The 23094-nt window shown below is 47.4% G+C and overlaps 1 protein-coding gene and 1 long non-coding RNA gene across 2 annotated transcripts in view; both read left to right on the forward strand.

Annotated features, from left to right (window-relative positions):
- Positions 1-23094, forward strand: part of TMEM132C (transmembrane protein 132C) — a 431755-nt gene that overhangs the window by 336739 nt on the left and 71922 nt on the right. Inside the window, exon 4 of the mRNA XM_032244139.1 lies at positions 7039-7222. Within this exon, the coding sequence (XP_032100030.1) occupies positions 7039-7222 (184 nt within the window). The remainder of the gene's footprint in view (positions 1-7038; positions 7223-23094) is intronic.
- On the forward strand, positions 7230-9034 carry LOC116527245. Its single transcript, XR_004258452.1, has 2 exons — positions 7230-8487; positions 8761-9034. It is a non-coding gene; the product is annotated as an uncharacterized LOC116527245 (long non-coding RNA).

Below are 23094 nucleotides of genomic sequence, written 5' to 3' on the forward strand. Positions count from 1 at the left end.
CTGTAACCTCTGCCTCCCTGCAACACTGTAACCTCCTCCTCCCTGCAACACTGTAACCTCCTCCTCCCTGCAACACTGTAACCTCCGCCTCCCTGCAACACTGTAACCTCCGCCTCCCTGCAACACTGTAACCTCTGCCTCCCTGCAACGCTGTAACCTCTGCCTCCCTGCAACGCTGTAACCTCTGCCTCCCTGCAATGCTGTAGCCCCTGCCTCCCTGCAACGCTGTAACCTCTGCCTCCCTGCAACACTGTAACTCCTGCCTCCCTGCAACACTGTAACCTTTGCCTCCCTTCAACACTGTAGTCCCCACCTCCCTGCAACACTGTAACCTCCGCCTCACCAAGCTCAAGGGATCCTCAGACCTCAGCTTCCCAATAGCTGGCACCACAGCCTGCACCACCACACTGGCTAATTTTTAGTTTTAGTTGTTTGTTTGTTTGTAGAGACAGGGTTTTACCATATTGCCCAAGCTGGTCTTGAACTCCTGAGCTTAAGCCATCCACCTTCCTCAGCCTCCCAAGTGCTAGGATTACAGGCATGAGCCACCACACGCAGCCTGTTTGGCTTTTCAAATTTGAACTCATAATGTAATTCAAGGATGCCTGGAAATAGGTCGACCTTCATACGCTTTGCTCCTCCCTGCTGCTTGTCTCTGTTATCCCACACCCTGAGCTAGGTACAGAGAGGGTGGATGAAGGAGGGACTCCCTCTGTAAAAGGCCAGATTATTTCTCGCTCCCCTGGCATATTGAATCCAGGAGTGTTAGCTCAGCTCAGCCTTTCAGAGATCCTTACTCAGACTTTTGAATGGGGGATCCTTAGGCAAAGACTCAAGAACAGGAGAACATTAGTTTTGACATTAGCAGCACTGTGCTCTCTAGAACTGGCATCTGAGGTTCTAGCTTTGTAGCCCTCATTTGTCCCCACCTAGGCCCCATGCCCGTTTCTCCGGTCTGCCTGGTAGTTTTGAGGCATTTGTTCCATTCTCTTTTCCTTGTCAATCAATGCAAGGTGTTTTCTATGGCTTGCAACTTGCCCCAGCAAGGGACGTGCCTCAGCACCGTGGAGAGATCCCAGAAAGCCCTTGGATGTGACTGTTGACATTACAGTCAATGGAACTTTCTAAGAAAATCCTTCCCAGTGATGAAACATGTGTCCTCGCCTTCATAAAATACTCATGAGGTGGAATGGACTAAGTGACGCCTGGGTCAGGTGATTCTCTTGTCCTCAAGTGGCTTCCCTGTGAGAAGGTTGATCTTCTTTATTTTGTTAGTCTCTTTCCTTTCTGCGGGCACTAAGCTGTCAACCAATTTTGGAGCTAAAATCCCTAACTCCCTGTGCTAAGGAGGTAAAGCCCTTTTGGCTTTTAACACAGCCCCAGACTCAGTTTTCTTACCAAATAGACTCCGACGGCTAAGAGGTTTGGTAAATTAGGTTTCCAGTGCTCCAAACTTTATTGTGACTGTTGGGGGAATTTATTTGCTCTTGAGTAAGAGCTTTTTAAGCCAATTTTGAAAATTTAGCTCAAGAGTTACTGCAAGAAATCTACACTATTGATTTAGCAAGTGATGGTTCTTGGGTGCACTCTGGAGTCACTTAAGTGTTTAAATTCCTCTTTATTACTCCAACAGCATCACAAACCCCATATGAGTGGATGTGGAAGACTGTTGGTCCCTCCAAGGCAAACCTTAGCAAATATTTCAGTCTGATTAGAGTCAGCGGAAAGGCACTGACCACAGAAGAATTGAAAGAAGATTTCTTATTTTTTTAGTGTCTATCTGCCACACAGTGTGCATTATGGCATTGCGTCCGACAGAGGCAAGCACTCAGGAAATGCACTGTATGCAAATCCTAGTGAACCCCAGTGCACAGTGAATGGTTGAGAGCCTGACCCCCACTGTGGCTCGTTCTCAGGAATCTCCCGGACCAGCCTTCAAGAGTGTGTCGGAATGGTGGCTTTAGACAGACAGCCAACCCTAACGTCACTAAGCCTGAGCATGATGTCAGGTCCTGCTAAAAACAAGAAATGGACAGAATGTACTGATGCTTGCTGGCACCAAGGTTTGTTCTACGTACTTTGACTTGTTCATTCATATCAACCTGGAAATGGTTTTGCAAACAGAGAAAATGAGGCAGAGTTGTCCCGTTGTTCAGCCAGTAGCTGGGGAAGCCAGGCTGTGAGTCAGGAGGTCTGTTTGACACCTGCAGCATGAATCCCGACGCACATGTACAACGCTTAAGGAGCCATGGCTTTTCATCTAGGTGCTAACTTTCCTCCTCTCTCCTTCCCTCTCTCACTCTCTTCCTTCCTTCTCTTCTCACTTCCTCAATTCATTTCTTGCTTCATTTCTTCTTTTCTCTTTCGTTATTTCAATGAAATGCTTGTTGGAGACCTAATATAGATAACACATCAGTTTGGAGGTGCTTTCATTGCAACAGGAGTCTGTCAGGGCTGGAGCGGGGTTAGGGACTGGCCCTAGCCCCAAGGCCACTGCTGCCTCACCCCTGGAGCACCAGGAGTCCTTGGCACCGCAGTTGGTGAATCACCACATGCATCATTTTTTAGAAGACATCTTCCACCTCAGGTCACAGCATTTCTATAAAATGCTTTTGCCAAAATATGGAGATGCTGGAGTGAAACCTTCTTCTAAGCCACAGGCAGGAAACTGAGTCAGCAGAGATATCGTCTCAGCTACACCACGGTTAAAAAGCGAAGGTTCTTATAATTTAAAATCCAGGGATTTTAGAGAAAAAAGCCTAGATTCCCAACTTCTCTAGGAAAACCTTCTGCTATCCAGCAGTCATCCCATAAGTCAGCAAGGACAGAGTGGAGACGCTCCCTTAAAATGCTCAGAGCAGAGCCAGCAACACCAAATTGCCAGTCACTCATCTCCACAAAAGGGTCAAATTTCGAAATAGGTTTGCATTTTCTTTAACTTAGATATATCATACTATGCATTTTTTAGAGACAAAGAAGACAAGGCTGTGTGGGGATGGAGAAGGGGTAGGAAAGAATATGGATGCACAAAAATAAAGGAACAAGGGCATTGGCTCTGTATCTTCCCAGAAGAATTCCTTGTCTTGTGTCAGAATGTTTAATCCTGAGGCCTCCCAGGAGCTCATTTCTCTGTTGGGTCAGTCTGGTCTGACCTTTGGTCCATCACACACATTCCCAGGGTCCCTGTGGACACAGAATTATCTCTTCTTTCTGTCTGAGATCTCCAACTTCCTGAAAGACTGATGTCAGTGTTCAAGCCAGACCCCTGCCCCCAGTGCGCCAGGGAGCTTGCCCTGATGTCACCCTGACCCAGAATTCTGTGCAGCTGCCAGAAAGCTGCAGCTTTCATCCACTTGTGAAATTTGTATTTTTTTTTTTCCATTCTGAAACTAAGATTAGGTTTAGTTGGCTCGCAGGTGGTGGGCATCAGACTGGGGAGCTGCGGAATGTTTCAGACGGGACCTGCTGAGTGGCTCCCTTCTATCTGTGGTTGAAGAACAGGCTGAAGCTCTTTCTGGCTACAGGGGTTCAAGAGTGTCTGTGCTGGGAACTGACGCAAAATGAGAACCTCAGTCACCACCCCAGGGTTTGGATTTGGATTTGGATTTGGACTAAAGTATGCTTGGAACCTGGTCCAGTGCCTAGCACGGGGGGAGTATATTGTCAACAGTCACATGTTATTTTTATTCTTGTGCCAACTATAACAAAGCGCTTTAGGGAGGTCACCTCACTGCTCACAAAAATCACATAACAATGTCTTTCAGGCCAAAAGGAAAAGTACCGCTTCTCTTTTCTCTTGTCCTTGACTGTGCCTTTCTTAATGCCCTTTGTTAGCATAATTGCAGCGGAGGAGGGTGCCACTGGAGCAGGAGAACTTGTGCTGGCTGCTTTTTCATGCCTCGTTCCTCCCTGTACAATGGGAATGCCATTATTTCAGTCTTCTAGATGGTGCCACCGAGTCTCGGAGAGATGATGTGAGTGGTTGCAGTGCTCACAGAGCTTTGTAAGGGGGTGAAGAGAGGGTGCAGGCTGAAAGCTCACTGCAGCCTCGGTGGTGCTGTGCCAGCATAGGCATCCCTTTGGGACTGAAAGGGGGTCTTTGGACAGTTGCATGGTTGCCACGTCCAGTACTAAGGGAAGTAATGATTTGCTGAGTAGAGTTACTCAAGTAGCCATGCAGCTCCTGGACAGCGCCAGTACTGGTGGCCAGGTGGCAGATAAGGAGAGTCAGGTCCAGGTGTGCTTGGTAAGAAGGCAAGATTAAACTCCCTGGAATGCAAGGCTGTCTGCAGGTCGGCAGTGAGAGAGCATCTCCTGGATGTTGAGTTGTGCAGGCCCAGACCCCTCCGGGCCTCAGCTGCTAGACCAAGAACACATCTCTTAGTTTGGAAACACTCTAGACCCAAGACACCCCTCCCTCATTTTTAAAGACCAATTCGTGCTTGAGATTTGCAGCCCCTGGCTTGATAGTCAAGACCTTGGATTTCTTTTCTTTCCCAGAGGAATCTCTAGCATCTCATAAATCATGATTATCTGGGCCCTACTACTGGCCCTGTGGACTTAAGGGAGATTCACGAGTCCCAGTGTTTTTGTTTGATGCGGTAACCTTCCCGTTATGCCCTTCCCCAGCCACTGAGCGGGACTGAGGGTGATGTGGTGGAGAGTTAGCTTATTCTGGCTGTCAATCAAGCCCTGAAGATTGAATGGTGTACCCAGTATTAATGCCCCAGCAAAAGGAAGCATTTCACTGCTACTCTTTTTGTTGGCACATGCTTGAGAAGCAGTTTTTAAGCATGTTTGGCATTTCTTTCTTGATGTGCCATGGAAAAATCTCCTTTCATTCACCTGCAAACATGTAGCCTTCCAGGATGCCAGCCTGAGGTCTTGCTGACCATTGACCCACCACTTATTGCCATCCTTAGCTATCAGCAGAGGGCACTGGAGCCACCTCGGGCTGGATGCTAAGGCTCACCAGAACCCTGGCCCCTAAAAACCCAGCTTGGTGCCTGGCATGCCCTGCCTTCTTGTTTCCACCAATAGCGGTTCTATTGACTCAACAGCTCTGGAAAGCCCGGCCAGCTTCCCCTCCTGTGACCTTCTGTAGCCAATACTGGCAAACGTTTTCTGTAAAGATCTGGATGAGAAATATTTCAGGCTTTGCAGGCTCTACATTGACTGATGCAATTACTCAACCATGTTCTGGTAACATGAAAGCAGCCATAGGAAACGTAAATGAACAGGCCGGGCTGTACGGCAGTGAAAGGTGGCTCAAAAAACAGGCAGTTGGCTGCATCTGGTTCACAGGACACAGCTTGCTGTCTCCTTCCCTAAGGGGAAAAAAAAAGATGAATAAACAAACAAAAAATAAACTGTTGGAGCCTTGTGATGTCGTGTTTGACCACCAGCCGCCTTAGGTGAGGGTCTGTAAGGAGCACTGCACTGGGAGACGGGAGATGCTACATTTTATGTTGACCGCACTACCCAGTTATGTGACTGTGGGCAAACCTTTTTTCCTTTTTTGGCTTTAATAATTTACATTTAATCTAAAAAATGAAAAAGTTTGGACCACCAGTAGTTCCCAAAATACATATATGTCAAATGCATGGAATTGGTCAGAATTCTTAGTCGCAGACAAAGAGTCCGTTTAGCTAAGTAGTCCCTCTAAGCAGAAGAGGTGCCATTAAAGGATACTAGGTAATTTGAATAATCTCTAGGAGAACCACTGAATTGAATGTATTTACTACACAGCCAGGGACAGGGCAGCCAGGGATAACACAGACAGAAAAGATCCAACCCCTACAGAAGACTGTGGTGGTGGAAGTATCACTGTCACCCCTTAGGGTGATGATGGGAAGGCCTGGATGCCAGGGGCACCCCACAGCTGCCCCAGGAGAACCAGGGCCACTGTGCTCACCAGAAAACCCCAATTCCCTTCCTGATTGCTTCTCCAGAACCCAATTCTCCCTCTTAAGTCCCAAATGAGTGAGTCTGACTGGAGCAAACTCTGCTTCAATCCTGCATCTAGCAGCAAGGAGGCCTGAGAATGTAGTTTAGGCCTCTCAGCCCCTACAGCAGAGGAGGACAAGCAGAGGGGGGTGAAGGTGCTGTGGAGTGAGTGGCCCACAGCAGCGGTCCCCAGCCTTTTTGGCACCAGGGACCAGTTTTGTGGAGGACAATGTTTCCACAGATTGGGGTGGTGGGGGAAGGATGGTTTCAGGATGATTCAAGTACATTACATTTATTGGGCACTTTATTTCTATTATTATGTTGTAATAATAATGAATAAATAATGAATATTGAATAATGAACTCATTGTACAAGTCACCATAATGTAGAATCAGTGGAGCCCTGAGCTTGTTTCCCTGCAACTAGACAGTCCCATTTGGGAGTGATGGGAGACAGCGACAGATCATCAGGCATTAGATTTTCATAAGGAGCTTACAACCTAGATCCCTCACATGCACAGTTCAAGATACAGTTCGTGCTCCTGTGAGAATCTAATGCTGCGGCCGATGTGACAGGAGGCAATGCTCAGGTGGTCATGCCAGCTGTGGGAGTGGCTGTAAATAGAGGCAAAGCTTCACTCGCTGACTCACCACCCACCTCCTGCTGTGCAGCCCTGCTCCTAACAGGCCATGGACTGGTACTGGTTCATGGCCCAGGGGTTGGGGACCCCAGCCTAAAGCATCTGCCGCATCTACAGAACTGAACAGAGGCCATTCAGGTACACACTGCAGGTGTAAGATAAACTGGCTTAATGTATCATCTGCAGAGCTGGTAATAACCATTCCAAGGGTCACAGCTTACTGCTCAGGTTGAAGATTCTTGACCCATATCCCTAACTTGTGGGTGCTTCTCTGTCCCAGCTGCCAGTCCTTACCTTGTAGGTGGTTCCATGCCCCAGGCGTCCCCACCAAAACCCCAGAGCCATCCCCTAAAGGTGCTTTCTTTGTCTTTATCTTCTGGGTACAATTATGAGGGAGAGAAGGATCCTTTGAATGAAGTTGGCTTAAAGCCATTTTCTTTTCTCTCTTCCAGAAGCAGCAGTTTGTTCAATGAGGTTGTGCAGATGAACTTTGAAATAGCCAGTTTCAGCAGCCTTTCGGGGACTCAGCCCATCACATGGCAGGTGGAATACCCACGGAAGGGGACCACAGACATCGCAGTGTCTGAGATCTTCATCAGCCAGAAGGACCTGGTGGGCATCGTTCCCTTGGCTATGGTGAGTCTGGAGTTACCGTGGACGCTCCTGCATTCAGCCACCTGATCGCATCCTGTGTCCTTCCTATCTGTCATGGGATGTTTGCTACAATGGTTTTATGGAGTGTTTACTTTCAAAGTTTCTCCTCTTCCCCCGCCCTGGAAGTTGCAACTTTTCATTAGGCTGGCCTTTCTCAACTTTAGTCATAAAGTGTAGTCCAGCAAGTCACAATAATTGCTGGAGGTGGAAGTGAGCACCTGTTATTTTGAGACGCTCCCCAGGTGATTCCACTGTGCAGCCAGAGTTGGAAACCACTGAGCTAAAAAGACAGTCAGCTTTGCTATCTTTCTGCAGACTTGGCTCCTTCCTGCTGCCCACTCCATGCTTGAGATAGATGCCCCTTCATCTCCTCTTTCCTTAGGATGATGGAGCTCACTCAGGAATGAACTCTCACTGGGCTCACTGGACTGCAAGGTCAGCGTGAAATATAGAGTAGATGAGTGACATTGGGCTTGAGTGGTGCAGTCCCTCTGTCTGACTCACAATATGGTCACTCTTCGGTTGCTATTAATAGTGTGCACTGATGAGAATGCGTACGCAAACATGCTACTTGCATGAATGGTGTCATGAGAAACGGATTCATCAGGATTATGAGAAATGGATTATTCAGGATTCTTTGGGTTATAAAGGCTACAGACACAACCCAACTTAAACTTGGCTCACATAACTTTAAAAGTCTAGAAAAGTGTTTCCCAAACACTGTTGTACATGCGGATCACATGAACATTTTGAGTAGATGCCCATCCTCGCTTAGGAGGTCTGGGTTGGGTACTTATTTTTCAAAGCTCCTAAGCTATGCTAGTGTGGCTGGTCTGCAGAACACACTTGAAGTGCAAATGATGTGGTCTGGATGTTGGCTTCTTTTCCTTTCTCAGCTCTCCTTCCTCTTTGTTAGTCACAAGGTGGCCCCGGCAATGCCATATTGGCTTCTTCACAGCCTCATGTCCAGCAAGAAATGAGTGGAAACCTCATTGCCAATCGCTCCAGCAAATCCTCTGGGACAGAGACTGATTGGAACTGATTGGCTTGGGTCATGAGCCTAACCTGAAGCCAACCACTGAAATGAAAATAATGTGTTGCTCTTATTGGCTGGTCCTGAGAAATGTATCACCCTGGGGCAGGTGTGGAATCAGGTGAGGGAAGTGTAGCAGCAGGTGAGACACATGTGAAATCAAGTGGGGTAGGTGTGGCCTCAGGTGGAGAAGGTGTGGAATCAGGTGGGGCAGGTTTGGAATCAGGTGGGGCAGGTATGGAATCTGGTGGGGCAGGTGTGGAATCTGGTGGGGCAGGTGTGGAATCTGGTGGGGCAGGTGTGGAATCTGGTGGGGCAGGTGTGAAATCAGGTGGGGCAGATATGGAATCTGGTGGGGCAGGTGTGGCCTCAGGTGGGGCAGGTGTGAAATCAGGTGGGGCAGGTATGGAATCTGGTGGGGCAGGTATGGAATCTGGTGGGGCAGGTGTGAAATCAGGTGGGGCAGGTGTGGAATCTGGTGGGGCAGGTATGGAATCTGGTGGGGCAGGTGTGGCCTCAGGTGGGGCAGGTGTGAAATCAGGTGGGGCAGGTGTAGCCTCAGGTGGGGCAGGTGTGGATTGAGACTAAGAGCCTATGCATCATGGAAAAATCTGGCTTTCACTGAAAGTCAGGGAACAGATGCCGGTCAGACAAAACAGCAGATGTCCACCCCAGAAGGTATCATCTACCACAAAGATCTGTAAACACTGTGAGGCTAGAGAATAATTCCTTTTGACTTTTTATGCCCTAGAACAGGGGTCGTAAAACAACAGTCTGTGGCCACATCCAATCTGCTGGCCGTTTTTTACACCACGCAAGCAAAGAATGGCTTTAATATTTGTAAATATCTACATTTTTAAATGGCCCTGTCTAGCTACTTGATATGCTCAGTTCTGCCTCTTGGCTCATACACTCTAAAATTTTTACTATCTGGACCTTTAGAGAGAAAATTTGCAGACCTGTGTCCTGGAACCACACCCACGTCGGTTCTGGACTACAAGCGCTGTTTCAGCCTTACCTATTTCAGAAGAATAAGACATTCAAATACTTTGAAAAGGAAAAGCCATCTTAAGACTGTGAGATATTATAATGGCCGTTTTCAAGGGAGCACATCTTCCTTGGACGGATGTATTGTTATTATTGGGGGTGCTGTGTCTTTGTACTGCCTTTAAGGTAAAGTGAAGTGACTACTAATGTCTGTACTCTTGTCAGGATCTTTTTGTTTGCAAGTAAATGTATGTGAATTCCAACAAGCTTTATTCAAAGTTCATTGATAAACAAACATCTTTGCAGCACCGGCATAGAGTTCTGGGCTCTGAACACTGGATTTGGGTGCTTATGCAGTGATATGGTTTGGCTGTGTCCCCACGCAAATCTCATCTTGAACTGTAGCTCCCATAATTCCCACATGTTGTGGAAGGGACCCGATGGGAGATGATTGGCTCATGGGGTGGTTTTTCCATACTGTTCTTTAGGTCGTGAATAAATCTCGGGAGATCTAGAGCTTTTGTAAGTGTTTTACCCATTCGCTTGGCATTCATTCTCTCTTGCCCGTCACCATGTAAGACGTGCTTTTTCCTTCCGTCATGGTTGTGAGGCCTCCCCAGCCACATGGAATGGTGAGTCCATTACCTCTCTTCCTTTATGAATTACCCAGTGTCGGATATGCCTTTATTAGCAGAATGAAAACAGACTAATACACGCAGTAGCATCATTTTGCCTCCCCTGGGGTGTACAACTTGACCTCAGCTATGCAAAGCAACATGGAAAATTAGGAAACAGATGGGGCAGTTTGAAGGAGTTTCTATTATTCTATTTTCTGTATGTTAAAAGTTTTGGCTTAGAGTGAGCTTCAGAACATTTATAACCGGGCAAAAAATAAACTTTTATTGGAAATAACTAGCTAATAAAACTGCAGCTTTGACTAGAAGATGAGAAATTAAAAAAAATAATAATGAATGAAAAGCAAATCCTATGTTGTCTGTTAGCAGCCGGTGAGACAGCTGGTTAGATCTTTGAACAAATTAAGTGTGTTTTTCAATTTGTTGATAGTTTTAAAGAAAACAAACTTCAGAAAGGTGAAATAGGGGATTAACAGATGGAAAATCTACCTCACTGGGAAGTTCTTACCTTAAAATCAGGCCTTCTGAAGCTCTTTCCTAAATCCAAGGAGACAGCCATGGATGGGAGGATTCAGCCATAGCCTCATTCGCCTACAGCCTCTTTCTCCCCCTGAGTAAATGCAATGGGAAAAGCAGGGAGTAGCTCTCTCAACTCTCCCCAGAGCAGACCCTGCAGGCGGAAGCCACCTGAATCTCACTCCAGGTGCCTGGGCACTGTTTTATTTGGAGATCATTGATTCCCAAGGCCACCGTTTTGCTCATCCTGCCTCCAGGCTTCTTGGCAATGAGATTCTTGCCATGTGGGGGCAGGAAAGCTCCAAGTCTTAGCTCCATGGCCCTCCCGCCAGCACTCACCTCTCCCTAATCCCCTCTTGCCTGCCCTGGCTCCCACTGTGCCAAAGTCAGACTTGAAGGGGCAAGGCGAGAGAGGTGTCTGAATGGAGGACCAAGGCCACTTTCTTACAAAAAGCTTTCAAAACTAAAGGAAGGAGCATTTGGGACTGACAAAATCGTTAGAGGTTGCTCCTTCTTCAGTGTCAGAGGAAAGTGTTCACATCCCAGCATCCCAAGTTGAGGCCACGTGAGCAGAGACCTGACACAGATTTCCATGTGATCCATTGTGTATGTCAGTGGCTAGAGTGGTGGTCACTTTTTAAGAATAAATGGACAAGGACAAGTGCATGGCTCACACCTGTAATCCCAGCACTTTGGGACGATTTCTTGAGTCCAGGAGTTCAAGACCAGCCTGGGCAACATAGTGAGACCTTGTTTCTACAAAAAATACCAAAATTAGCCAGGCGCAATGGCACACACCTGTAGTCCCAGCTCTTGGGGAGGCTGAAGTGGGAAGATCGCTTGAGCCCAGGAGTTGGAGGCTGCAGTGACCCATGATGGTGCCACTGCATTCCCAGCCTGGGCAACAGAGTGAGATTCTGTCAAAAAAAGAAAGAAAGAAAGAGAGAGAGAGAGAGAGACGAGAGAGAGAGAGAAAGAAAGAAAAAGAAAGAAAGAAAGAGAATATACACAGAGCAGAATTTATTCAGCCTTACTCAGCTCTGCAGGTATTCATTGTTGCAGGTCCTACGAGGACAGCAGGCAGCAGACAAAGTTTGCCCTCCTGCAGGTATACACCAGGGAAGCGACAGACAGCAAGCAGGTAGATGTTTCCTCTGATGAGGTCCAGGTAGTGATCAGACGCTGCTGTCAGACAAATCAAGGTGGGCAAGGGGGTGGGATCCAACCGATTTCTAGCTCTGTTAATGTCGTGAACTTTCTTCCTACTGTTTATTTGAAATTTAAAAAAACAAAACACAAAGAAACTCTAGAGTCATGCTTTGGGCTCCAGAGAAGGCAGTAACCACTAATTCTGGCAGGCGAAGGAAGAAGTTCTTTGCCCTCAGGACTGATATATTCAGTCTGAAATTAAATTTCCTGAGAAGTGGTAAATCTCACCACTTCTCCTGGAATTTTGAAAAGTTTCAAATTATTGTCATTTTTCACCCCTTGCAAAACTCATTATGAAATCATATTCCTTGACCCTTGAAACATGGTGGTAACTTGGGGTTTTTTTCTTACACAGAGCTTTCAAAATTCCTAGAACATGTTCCTATCTCTCTGCATAAAATCAAATTAAAAATAAAGTGGCAATCAGTAGGGCTGTTTAAAGGAGAGATTGCTACTTATCCTCGCATCTGCAAAACGATGATCTAATTCTCACCGCTCTGGGGTGTCATGGAGATTCATTAGGGCTTGAGAGATCCTTGGAACCCCTGGATAAAGAATGCAGCTAGAAAGGATTATTAGGAAAAGGATGGCAGCAAGGCCTTCTCCTGTGACTGGTTTGCCCTTCCAGACCCTTCTGGGCTCTGCTCTGGGTCCTGGGGGCTGACCCATGAGAACTACAGGCCCCAGGATCCCTTGCCCTCTGGCTTCTAGAGGGCTTTAACCAGTGGGAGGCACCAGAGGGAACTGGAGGGAATGGGTTGAATTATGCCCACCCTCCCAAGAAAATAGATTGAAGCCCTGACTCCTGGTGCCTATGAATGTGACCTTATTTGGAAGTAAGGTCTTTGCAGATGTACTGAAGTTGAGAGGAGATCATGCTGGATTAGACTGGAGTTCAAATTCAATGACTGCTATCCTTACGAGGAGACAGAGATTTGGACATGGAGGATGCAAGATGTGAGGATGGTGGCAAAGACTGAAGCATCCAGTAGCACCCAGTAGCCAAGGAAAGAAAGAGTAGCCGGCAACTCGCCCAGCCTAGCAGAGAGGCAAGGGCGGGTCTCTTTAGAGCCTTCGGAGGAAGTGGTGATGTGGCTGACACCTTGATTTTGGACTTTCAGCCTGAGGAACTATGAGAGAATCCGAGTCTGTTGTTTCAGCCCCTGTCCATGGTACTGTTTCAGGATCCCAGGGACACATCAGCCCGGCCTCATGTGTGTCTTTCGGGGATGTGGTCCTCTACACTCACACACCTGTCCCACTGAGAAGTCTGTTTACTGTGGTTCTCCTCTCTCTGGGCTCCAGCAACTCAGCTGCTTTGCCCTGCCCCTAGGCAGGTGGAAACAGCTCCCAGCTGCGACTAGCGTGGGGTGCTGCACCCCCTGGCCATTTCCCTCCATTATGCTCAGAGGCTTTACAACACTTCCTCCAGTTAAACCATCCTGAGCAGGCTGTCTGTTCCAGCCAGGAGGCTGAGTGATACCTGAGTGGTAAATGCTGCATGCTCCCTCTAGGCTTTTTCTGAGAACACACCAAGATTATTCTCAGAATAATATATACGGGCCAGGCACAGTGGCTTACACCTGTAATCCCAGCACTTTGGGAGGCTGAGGTGGGCAGATCACCTGAGGTCGGGAGTTCGAGACCAGCCTGGCCAACACAGTGAAACCCCATCTCTACTACAAATACAAAAATTAGCTGGGCGTGGTGGCAGGCATCTATAATCCCAGCTACTCAGGAGGCTGAGGCAGGAGAATCACTTGAACTTGGGAGGCAGAGTTTGCAGCAAGTGGAGATGGTACCACTGCACTCCACCCTGGGTGACAGAGTGAGACTTTGTCTCAAAAAAAACTATATATAGTTATATTATGTAACTATTCATATATATATATATATATAATATTTATATGTATAGTTGTTACATATACAGTTGTAGATATTATACATATATAGTTATATATACAGTTATGTGAGCCCAGGAAACATCCCCAGGTGCTCTTGTCTCCATAGACAGTCAAAATGAAAGGGAGCAGTTAAGGCACCCTGATGGGGTATCTTGACCCCAGTGGTCGTCGCTGGGCTTTCCCACCAGGGGCATCCTATGGTTGTTTTTCTGCATCTTTTGCCCTTGCTAAATTAAGACACCCAGATGTTCATGAATAGGCCCGTGCACTGCAGAGATGCTATCAGATCTGCACATCAATCTGAAGGTGATGAATGACTTCGCTCCGCTGTGGGGTCCGTGGGGAAGCGTGTTCGCAATATCTCCTGTGTTGGAGAAGGGCAGAGGCAGGCATGTCACAGGATGCGGGGAGATCTCCTTTGACAGGGATTGGAGAATATTGCTTTTAAAGAGACAATGGAAAAATGGTGTTTTATTGTTTTTCAAAAGCATCCTGCCCTGATCTCCACTTTCCTGTTCCAACTTCAAAATGTTTCATTTGTAACTCTCTAAGAGAATTTTAAGGATGGGTTAGATGCTCTAGGGCAATTGAAAAATGTTTGCTCAGTTGAAAAATAACTATATGGGGAGAGTAAGTATTTTCTTGTCACAGCTGGAGATTTGCTTTGGGATTAGGTTTAAAAATTGTTCCTCCCCTCCAACTAACTGGCCCAGATTTTTGCCTAAAAAGCAAATCTGATGCATACAAAGCTGTTCTGCCTTGGTAGCGATGTTTGCAGGGTCGCTGATTAATTATCCAATCAATGATACCATACCCACTCCCTGCCAGAGTCAACACTCAGAAAATATGAGGGATCAGTGCTGTCCTTTGTAGCATCATCATGATCTGAACTTTGGGTCCGCACCAGTGAAAGGAAGGCGGGGACTGCGGGCTAGCACAGGGCTTTCCCAAGTTTAGCTTGTCCGTTATGGCACTTGCTTTACTTAGAAAGTAAAAGCTATGTTCTCATTTTAAAGATGATACAACTTCATTAGAGATGATTGAGAAATGAAAACAGAGACTATATACATAAGCAAAAAATAAAGTAATCTGTCATCCCAAAGTGAAAAGAGCGATGTTAGAACAGAAACATTAGCAGGATTGACTTAGGCCAGCACTCCTTCTTCCTCACCTTCCAGCTCAATTGGAGTTTGTTTAAGGTAGAAGAGCCCAGGAGGGAACACCACACCGCGGGGTTGATTAACTGACAGCCTTTCTCACTTTTTGCCATGTCCAAAAACCACAGAGTTTATCGTTTGCTTAATATTTTTCTCTAAAGAGAGAATAGTATAGAGATCGGAGGCTCAGCTTCAGCCTGACTGGGTTGGGGTGAGTCCCAATGCCTCCTCCTCCTAATGCCTGCATCAACTTGGGCAAGTGATTTAACTTCTCTGTGACTCAGTTTCTTCATCTGTGAAATAGGAATAGAAATGACCCCCAACTCATGGGACTGTTTCAAGAACTAAATGTACTCAGAAATCTTTGCTTGGCACTTTGTAAGTCTTCAGGAAAGGCTGCTTAGTGTAGCTTAAACAAGCTTCAGGTTAAACTTCTACTTATATTTATTAATAAAAATATAAGTATCTATTACTTGTGGGTATTCAAACAGTAGTTCATAAATCACTTTGCAGTAGATAACTGTCTGTTACTACAAAAATGTTCATCCATGTGCCAGTTAGAATCCTAGTGAGTCAGGCAGGTGCCATTCTCAGTAAAATCTGTCCATAGAGCCCTGTGAACCCCGTGCCACACTCACATGAAGAGTGACGCCACCTGCCAGCTCGCTCTCTCAGGATGAGCCCTCCCGCTGGAATGTAAGAAACACAGTTCCGAGAGAAAGTATTGAGTGGGGGGTTGACCCTCCACTTGTGCCCATAGAAGACTGTACTCCAGCTGCAGCCGCATTGCAGCCACCCTGCAGGGGTCCAAGGCAGAGAAAGCCCCAGAGAATACTCAGCTCTCTGAACTTGAATGGGAAAGTTACACCTGCATTTCCGCTTAACATCCAAATGACACTTAGCATTTTCTTCCTATCGTAGTCCATTCGAGCTGGTATCACAAAATGCCATAAACTGCATGGTTTATAAACAGCGGAAATTTACTGCGCCTGGTTCTGGGAGCTGGAAGTTCAAGATCAGGGTGTCAGCAGGTTCAGTGTCTGGTGAGGACCTGCTTCCTGGTGCATAGACAGTGCCTTCTTGCTGTGTCCCCACGTGGTGGAAGGGGCAAATGAGCTCTCTGGGGTCTGTTTTATGAGGACACTGTATTCGTCCATTTCATGCTGCTGATAAAGACATACCCAAGACTGGGAAGGTAAAGAGGTTTAATGGACTTACTGTTCCACATGGCTGGGGAGGCCTCACAATCATGGTGGGAGGCAAGTCACATCTTACATGGATGGTGGCGGGCAAAAAGAGAATTGAAAGCCAAGCAAAAGGGGAAACCCCTTATAAAACCATCAGATCTCGTGAGACTTATCCATTACCATGAGACTAGTATGGGGGAAACCGCCCCTGTGATTCAGTTATCTCCCACTGGGTCCTTCCCACAACATGTACAAATTATGGGAGCTACAATTCAAGATGGGATTTGGGTGGGGAAACTGCTTACCATATCAGACACTGATCCCATTCATAACGACTTCCTCTGCATAACCTCATAACCTCCCAAAGGCCCCACCTCCTAATACCATCTCCTTGGGGGCTGGTATTTCAGCATATGAATTTGGGGGACACAACCATTGTGAACACAGATCATAGCCCCCGAAAGCATTAGCAGATGCCACCAAACTCATACATCTCCATGTCATGTCATATGCAGTTGATACGGATGTCATGAAATATCTTTTATACTCCTCACTGCCTTGAAAGTAGAACACTACATCTTATACTTAATTCAACAATATTTTAATATTTTGAATTTTGGTAACTGCATTTTTTGGTTTTTTTGAAACAGAGTCTCACACTATCACCCAGGCTGGAGTGCAGTAGTGCAATCTTGGCTCACTGTAACCTCCACCTCTTGGGTTCAAGCAATACTCATGCCTTAGCCTCCAGAGTAGCTGGGATTACAGGCACTCACCACCATGCTCAGCTAATTTTTTAGCAGAGATGGGGTTTCACCATGTTGACTCCTGATCGCAGATGATCCACCTGACTCAGCCTCCCAAAGTGCTGGGATTACAGACATAAGCCACTGTGCCTGGCCTGCACTGAACATTTTTATATTTATTTTTGAGACAGAGTCGCACTCTGTCACCCAAACTTGAGTGCAGTGGTGTGATCTCAGCTCACTACAACCTCCACCTCCTGGGTTCAAGCAATTCTTGTGCCTCAGCCTCCTGAGTAGCTGGGATTATAGCCGTGTGCCACCATATCCAGCTATTTTTTGTATTTTTAGCAGAGAAAATACAAAAATATGGGGTTTCAGCATGTTGGCCAGTCTGGTCTCGAATTCCTGACCTCAAGTGATCTGCCTGCCTCAGCCTCCCCAAGTGCTGGGATTACAGGTGTGAGCCACTGTGCGTGGCCAGTAACTACATTTCAATACAATCGATTTCCTGTGTGAGCACACATATCTTGCTGCACACTTTTAAAATTTTTATTCTGAGAAAAGATTCTCAGACCTTATGTGCCCACTGGAGATGCCCATGATCCACACAGAGAAATGGCTCAGGCCTGCTGCATAGAGAAGGAAACACTCTTTCCAGCCACCCCAGCCTGCCGAATCAAGGGAGGAGCCACCAGGGGCCTCTCTCTAGTGAGCGCCTACTGTGTGCAGGCCTGTTGCAGATGCTGCCAGCCCTCCTCACCTGGCACCTCGTCCAGGCTGTGCCATCCTGAGAGGCTCCCCACCTTCCCCTCCTCATCCCTCAGGACTCCGCGCCCACCTCGTCCCTGGAGCCCCTCATGTCCCCATATGGCGCTGACAGCTGCGTTCCCTGCCCCCATTCTAGCACATTGCCTGATCTTATTTTTGGCATATCCAATAAAATGATTGTTTTATCTGATCACTGTCTGACATTATCTTCCTTATGTTTTCATTTGTTTATGTGGTTACTCCCCTCCCCCCTGAAATCTGGAATGTTGGCTCCATGACAGCTGGAATTTCATCTTTCTCTCATTTTAGCCTTGACAGAATCATTGTTGTGTCTAATCATTATCTGACGTTATCTTTCTTATGTTTTCATTTGTGTGTATATTTATGCCCTACCCCAGCCGCCCAGTCTGCAATGCTGGCTCCCTGACAACTGGGATTTTGTCTCTATCTCATTTTGCCCTTGAGTCTCTGCCTCCTGGTCTCCCACCAGGCATTCCCTGGGGGACTGGTGGGTGCCAGTCTAGGGAAATAGCAGCGAACATCACAGACATAAGGTTCCCGTCCCCAAGCACCAGGACTATCTTGTGATCGTTTATCTTGTGTCTGTCATTTGGAAAGTCCCTTGAGCCTAGGTCCCCTGTTCTGCTGCCTCCAACCCAAGACAGCAGGTTCTGTAGATCTGATGCCTCCACCTGCCCTGCAGCTCTGCTCTGCAGTGTCTCGGCTCCCTCCGCCAAGGAGTCAGGCCTCCGTGTCCACAAAGTGCTGGGGTCTGGTCAGTGCCATGAAAAGGAGGCCAAAAAAGGCAGTGAAACTTCTGGACAGCTCACGGCCGGCATCTGCACAACTCCGGAAACTGCATCCCTAACAAGCTCCGGGGACCCCACTTTGAGAACCACTGCCCTGGGTCCAGGGTTGCCACTCTGACTGCCCATGAGAGTGCACAGAACTGCTGCCACAGAAGAACTCTCGGGTACAGGTGCAGGCAGTCCCCCCGGCCTGCCACATGCTCTGATAATGCACCTGCCCATCTGTGCTGTCCCTTGAAATGCATCTGGAATGCAGCACCTCCCCCCCCCGCACAGCTTCCAGTCCCAGCCAAGCCCCATCATCTCACACCTGGAGGTTTCCCCTGCCTCTGGCCTGGTCTCCCCTGCTCAGTGCTGACTCCTGACAGCCTCTTCCTCCCAGTGAGAGCCTTGATCTGCCTTGATCCGGCCGTCTCCTCGCCTCTCTGAAAATTCCCTCCACTGTACTTTTTAAAAAGGTGCAGCCTGGTCAACAGCAGCACACTGGGATCTAACCTCCCTCCCCAGCCCCTCCCACGCGTTCTGCCCTGGGGCCTTTGCCGGTACTATTTCCTGTACCTGAAGCCTCTTCCCCACATTCCAAAGCCATTCTTGTGCCTCAGCCTCCTGAGTAGCTGGGATTATAGCCGTGTGCCACCACATCCAGCAGAAACAAAGTGTGATCTTCCTCCTGCCCTTCAGGCCTCTGCGGGCATCTTCCCAGGTGCAATCCCATCACCTGATTTAAAAGAACAGCCATCCACTCTATTCCCTGACTGGCTTTTCTTTCATAAAATGACCAAATAAAATGCATGTCTATTTGTACATTCATTATCTGAATTTCCCCTCTGGGGTGTCAGCTCCATGTGGGCAGCGGACACTATCAGTAGCTTCTAGAACAATGTCTGGCACACAGTAGGTGTGTAACAAGGAGCTGTTGACTGTAGAGGTGGATGAATGACCCTCCACATCTGCCTGCTCTGCCCAGAGGTGAGGGACTCTGGTCTTTTTCATGTTTTGATCACCAGAGCCAAGCACAGCTCCTGCCTCACGGAAGTTGCTCTGTGAATACCTGCTGCCTACATGAATGCAGCCCGAGGAAGATGCATTACCCTTATTGTCTGGTTTATGATTATGGTGGCAAGGCTAACATTAAAAGTTGTCAGCCTTTATTCTCCAGCCTCACAATTATGTCATCATTTGAAATATGTTAGAGCATTGAGCTACAAATGAATTTATAATTTAAGTAATTATCATGCTCAGAGGAAAGAAAATATCTTGGAGGAAAAAATGAGGAATGTATGTCTGTGTGGATGCAAGGGATAACTGTGGAGTGATTTCAACCTCTTACAAACATGATGCATGCTGGGACCTTCTGGATGTCATCATCCGTTCGTTTTTCAAATGAGAATGGAGTTCAAGTTCTACACATGGCCCTTTGTTCAGTCTTTGTAAATCTTAAGAATAAAATTGTGGGATGGTTACGATGCCTTACACCTATAATTCCAGCACTTCGGGAGGCCAGGGTGGGAGGATGGCTGGAGCCCAGGAGTTCAAGACCAGCCTGGGCAATATAGTGAGACCTCGTCTCTACAAAAAAAAAATCGAAAAGTGAGGCAGGAGGATTGCTTGAACCCGGGAGGCCGAGGCTGCATGAGCCATGATTGCACCATCGCACTCCTGCCTGAGTGACGGGAGTGAGACCCTGTCTCAAAACAAAAACAAACAAAAAAACCAACATAACGTGATTCCACTAATATGGCATATCTGAAATAGTCCAATTCAGGGAAGCAAAGAGCAGAATTGTGGGTGCCTGCGGCTGGGGAAGGGGAGCTGGGGAGTTATGAATCCAGGGCCGTGACGTCTTGGCCATGCGAGACGAACAAGCTCCAGAGTCTGCCTGTGGTCGACAATACTGTATTCTGCATTTTAAAGTTTGGCAGGAGGGTAGATCTCATGTTACCTGTTCTCGCCACTATAAAATAAATTTTTAAAAAAATACAAATGCAAGCTGTGGGCTAAGGGAGGGGCATGGCTGTGTTTCAGGCATCTTGGAACTCCAGCAGGGTCAGCATGGCTTCAGGGGCTTGGGATAGCCTGGGTACCCACCTCTAGGGTGTCTCAGGTGGCAGGCTGGTGGCAGGCTCAGAGAATCTTCATCCCTAACAAGCTCCAGGGACCCCACTTCGAGAACCATTGCTCTGGGTCCAAGGTTGCCACTCTGACTACCTGTGAGAGCCTCTGGGGGATAGAGGTGGAGCTTCTGGATACATCCCACGCCACTGAAGTCAAATCAGCATCGCTGGAACTCAGGCCTGTATTTAGAGGTCACTGCTCAGTGACTCCATGCACATCCAGGGCTCAGCACAGCTGATCTTGAACTTCTCACAGCTGGATTCAGGGCTACATCCAGGGGTCTACTCAAATATCCTCTCCTCACTAGGCTTTTTCATGTTTCGATCAACAGTGCCAAGCACAGCTCCTGCCTCATGAAAACAGCTCCATGAGTACCTGTCGCCTGAATGAATGACTAACCTGCCTGAAACAGCAGCCTCGGGCCCCTCTGAGCTTTCCCGGCTCACCCCCCTGTGCAGCCCTATCTCTAGCAGACATGCCTCCAGCTGTGCACCGTCAGCCTCTCCTCTCTGGGCGGTCATCCCCAGAGGCTCGGGAACCTGGCCGTGTCCAGTGCCGAGCCCCCACCTTCCAGTTCACTGCGTAATGTCTAGTTGATGGCCAAAAAATGTCTACATTGAATGAGTGAGTTATAATCATGTGTATGTTTTCTGTATGTTTCTAAGAATTACGTTGTTTTGGTCCTGGTCTAGGAAGGGAAGATTCACAGTTAGAAACAGATGAAGCAGTGTTATGCAAGGGGGCTTTCGGTAGCAATGTTCTGTGTCTGCCACGTTCACTCTGGGGACCACTAGCTACATGCGGTCATCGAACACTAAAAATTGGCTAGAAAAAAAAGAGGAATTTTTATTTCATTTTAATTCATTTTAACATAAGTAGCAAACATGACTAGTGGCCACGGTGCTGCACAGAGCGGTGATAGACTGTCTGTGGCGATGGAGGTGACTAGAAATCAAGACCCAGATTCGGCCCCAGCCCTGCAGGGAGCCACTGTCTCTCTATCTCTTCACCCCTTAGCCTGACTCCTCTGAAATCCTCCAGTGCTGGGGCTACCTTTTTTTCAGATTGTGTGGGATCTAGTATGTCAAACTCAAAAAATTAAAGCATAGAAGAAGATTTTGAATTCATTGTGTTTCATCAGCACAATTTTGGAGCAGGTGGCAGAAACCCAACTCAACTGGCTTAATCCAAACAGAAAATAAATTAGATTGTCCGTGTAGCTTCAGGCGCAGCTGGATCCAGTGCCCAACCATTTTTAGCTTAGCCATTTGTCTCTTTGTCTGAGCTCTGCTTTTTCTGTCTGTAGATTTCCTTCTCAGGCAAAAGTAGCTTCCTTCCCAAAAGTAGCTCCTGGCATCCAGGCAATTCCTCGTCCCTGATAAAACATCTGCCTCTTTACCAAGAGTTCCGGCAAAAGTCCCAGGGTTCCTCCTAATGGCATTGTCAACCCGTTTCTGAGGCAGCCACCCTGACTGTGACTGGCCAGGCATGGTGTGTGCCTGCCTCCGGCATAACCCCAGGTTCAACAGGAGCCAAAATAACTGGGGATGGGGAAAGAGGGGTTGACAGACAAACCTCAACAGATGCCCACGGCCCCCAGCTTTGCAGACATCTCAGATCTGACTGCTGTTACTTTGATTGTAACCTACCGATCTCTATTGAAAAAGAGATTAGGGGCAGGTGAGCTTCAATGTGAGTGAGGCACCCTGGCATTCACAGCCAGACCCTCATCCCTTGGCCTAAATTCTGTCCTCACCACCTCTTGCCAGATGTTATGAAGACACAAAAAGGGATAAGGGGTCAGAGGCTAACAGCTTTGATGGTGGCATCCAAATGCCTGCCTTCAAGTCCCAGTTCCGCTGCCTTTTGAGCTGCGTGATCTTGGGTAAGTGACTTGGCTGTTCGGTGACTCAGCTTCCTCAGTATGTAATATAGTCATAATGCTAGCCCTCACCAGCGCAGCAAGGATTGCTTCAGTCTGTCTCTGTAAAGCACTTAGAAGAATACTTGACAGATGTTAAAGACTGTAGAGAAGTATTGGTCATTATTAATTAGTAGCAGTAGCAACAGTGACATTAATTAGCTTTTCTATTAGACGTTCACTTCTCTCTCTTGCTCCCTCTCTCGCCATGTGATGCCAGCTCTTCCTTCGCCTTCCGCCCTGAACAATGGCTTCCTGAGGCCTCCCCAGAGGCAGATGCCAGCACTGTGCTTGCACAGCCTGCAGAACCATGAACCCATTAATCCTCTTGTCTTTATAAGTTACCCAGCCTCAGATCATCCTTTATGGTAATGCAAAATAAACTAATAGAAAAGTGGAGGCACAGAATTGTTAAGTAATTTTCCAAGGACACACAGCTAAGAAGCAGCAGGCTGCGGCTGGAATCCCGTGGACTGGCTTCCGAGTGTGTGCCATTCACCTGTGCTCCACCGACTGGGCCAGCGGGCAGAGGCCAAGGAGGATTTTAGCAAGTGTCCTAAAGCAGAGAGCAGGAGACATTTGGGTCTTCTGATGCCTGGGCCTCTTATTATGTTCGTAGGAACATGTGCCTCTTCCTCCACGTTCACAGGAAATTTATCTGTTTATCACAAAGAAAGGAGCTAGTTACTGTTATTTATGAATCCATACAGACTTTATTGATGTTCTTTTTCTCTCCAGATGCATACTCCAAGTTTATTAAAACTATGCTAGCTTCTGTGCCAACACACCTGCTAAAAGTGTGCCCTTAAATTCCCAGGTGAGTGGAGGAACAGGAGCAATTTTTCCCAAGACTATGAAAGTGGGAAG

This window comes from Sapajus apella, unplaced genomic scaffold, assembly GCF_009761245.1.
Source record: "Sapajus apella isolate SASKATOON/1434 unplaced genomic scaffold, GSC_monkey_1.0 scaffold2, whole genome shotgun sequence".
Lineage (NCBI taxonomy): Eukaryota > Metazoa > Chordata > Mammalia > Primates > Cebidae > Sapajus > Sapajus apella.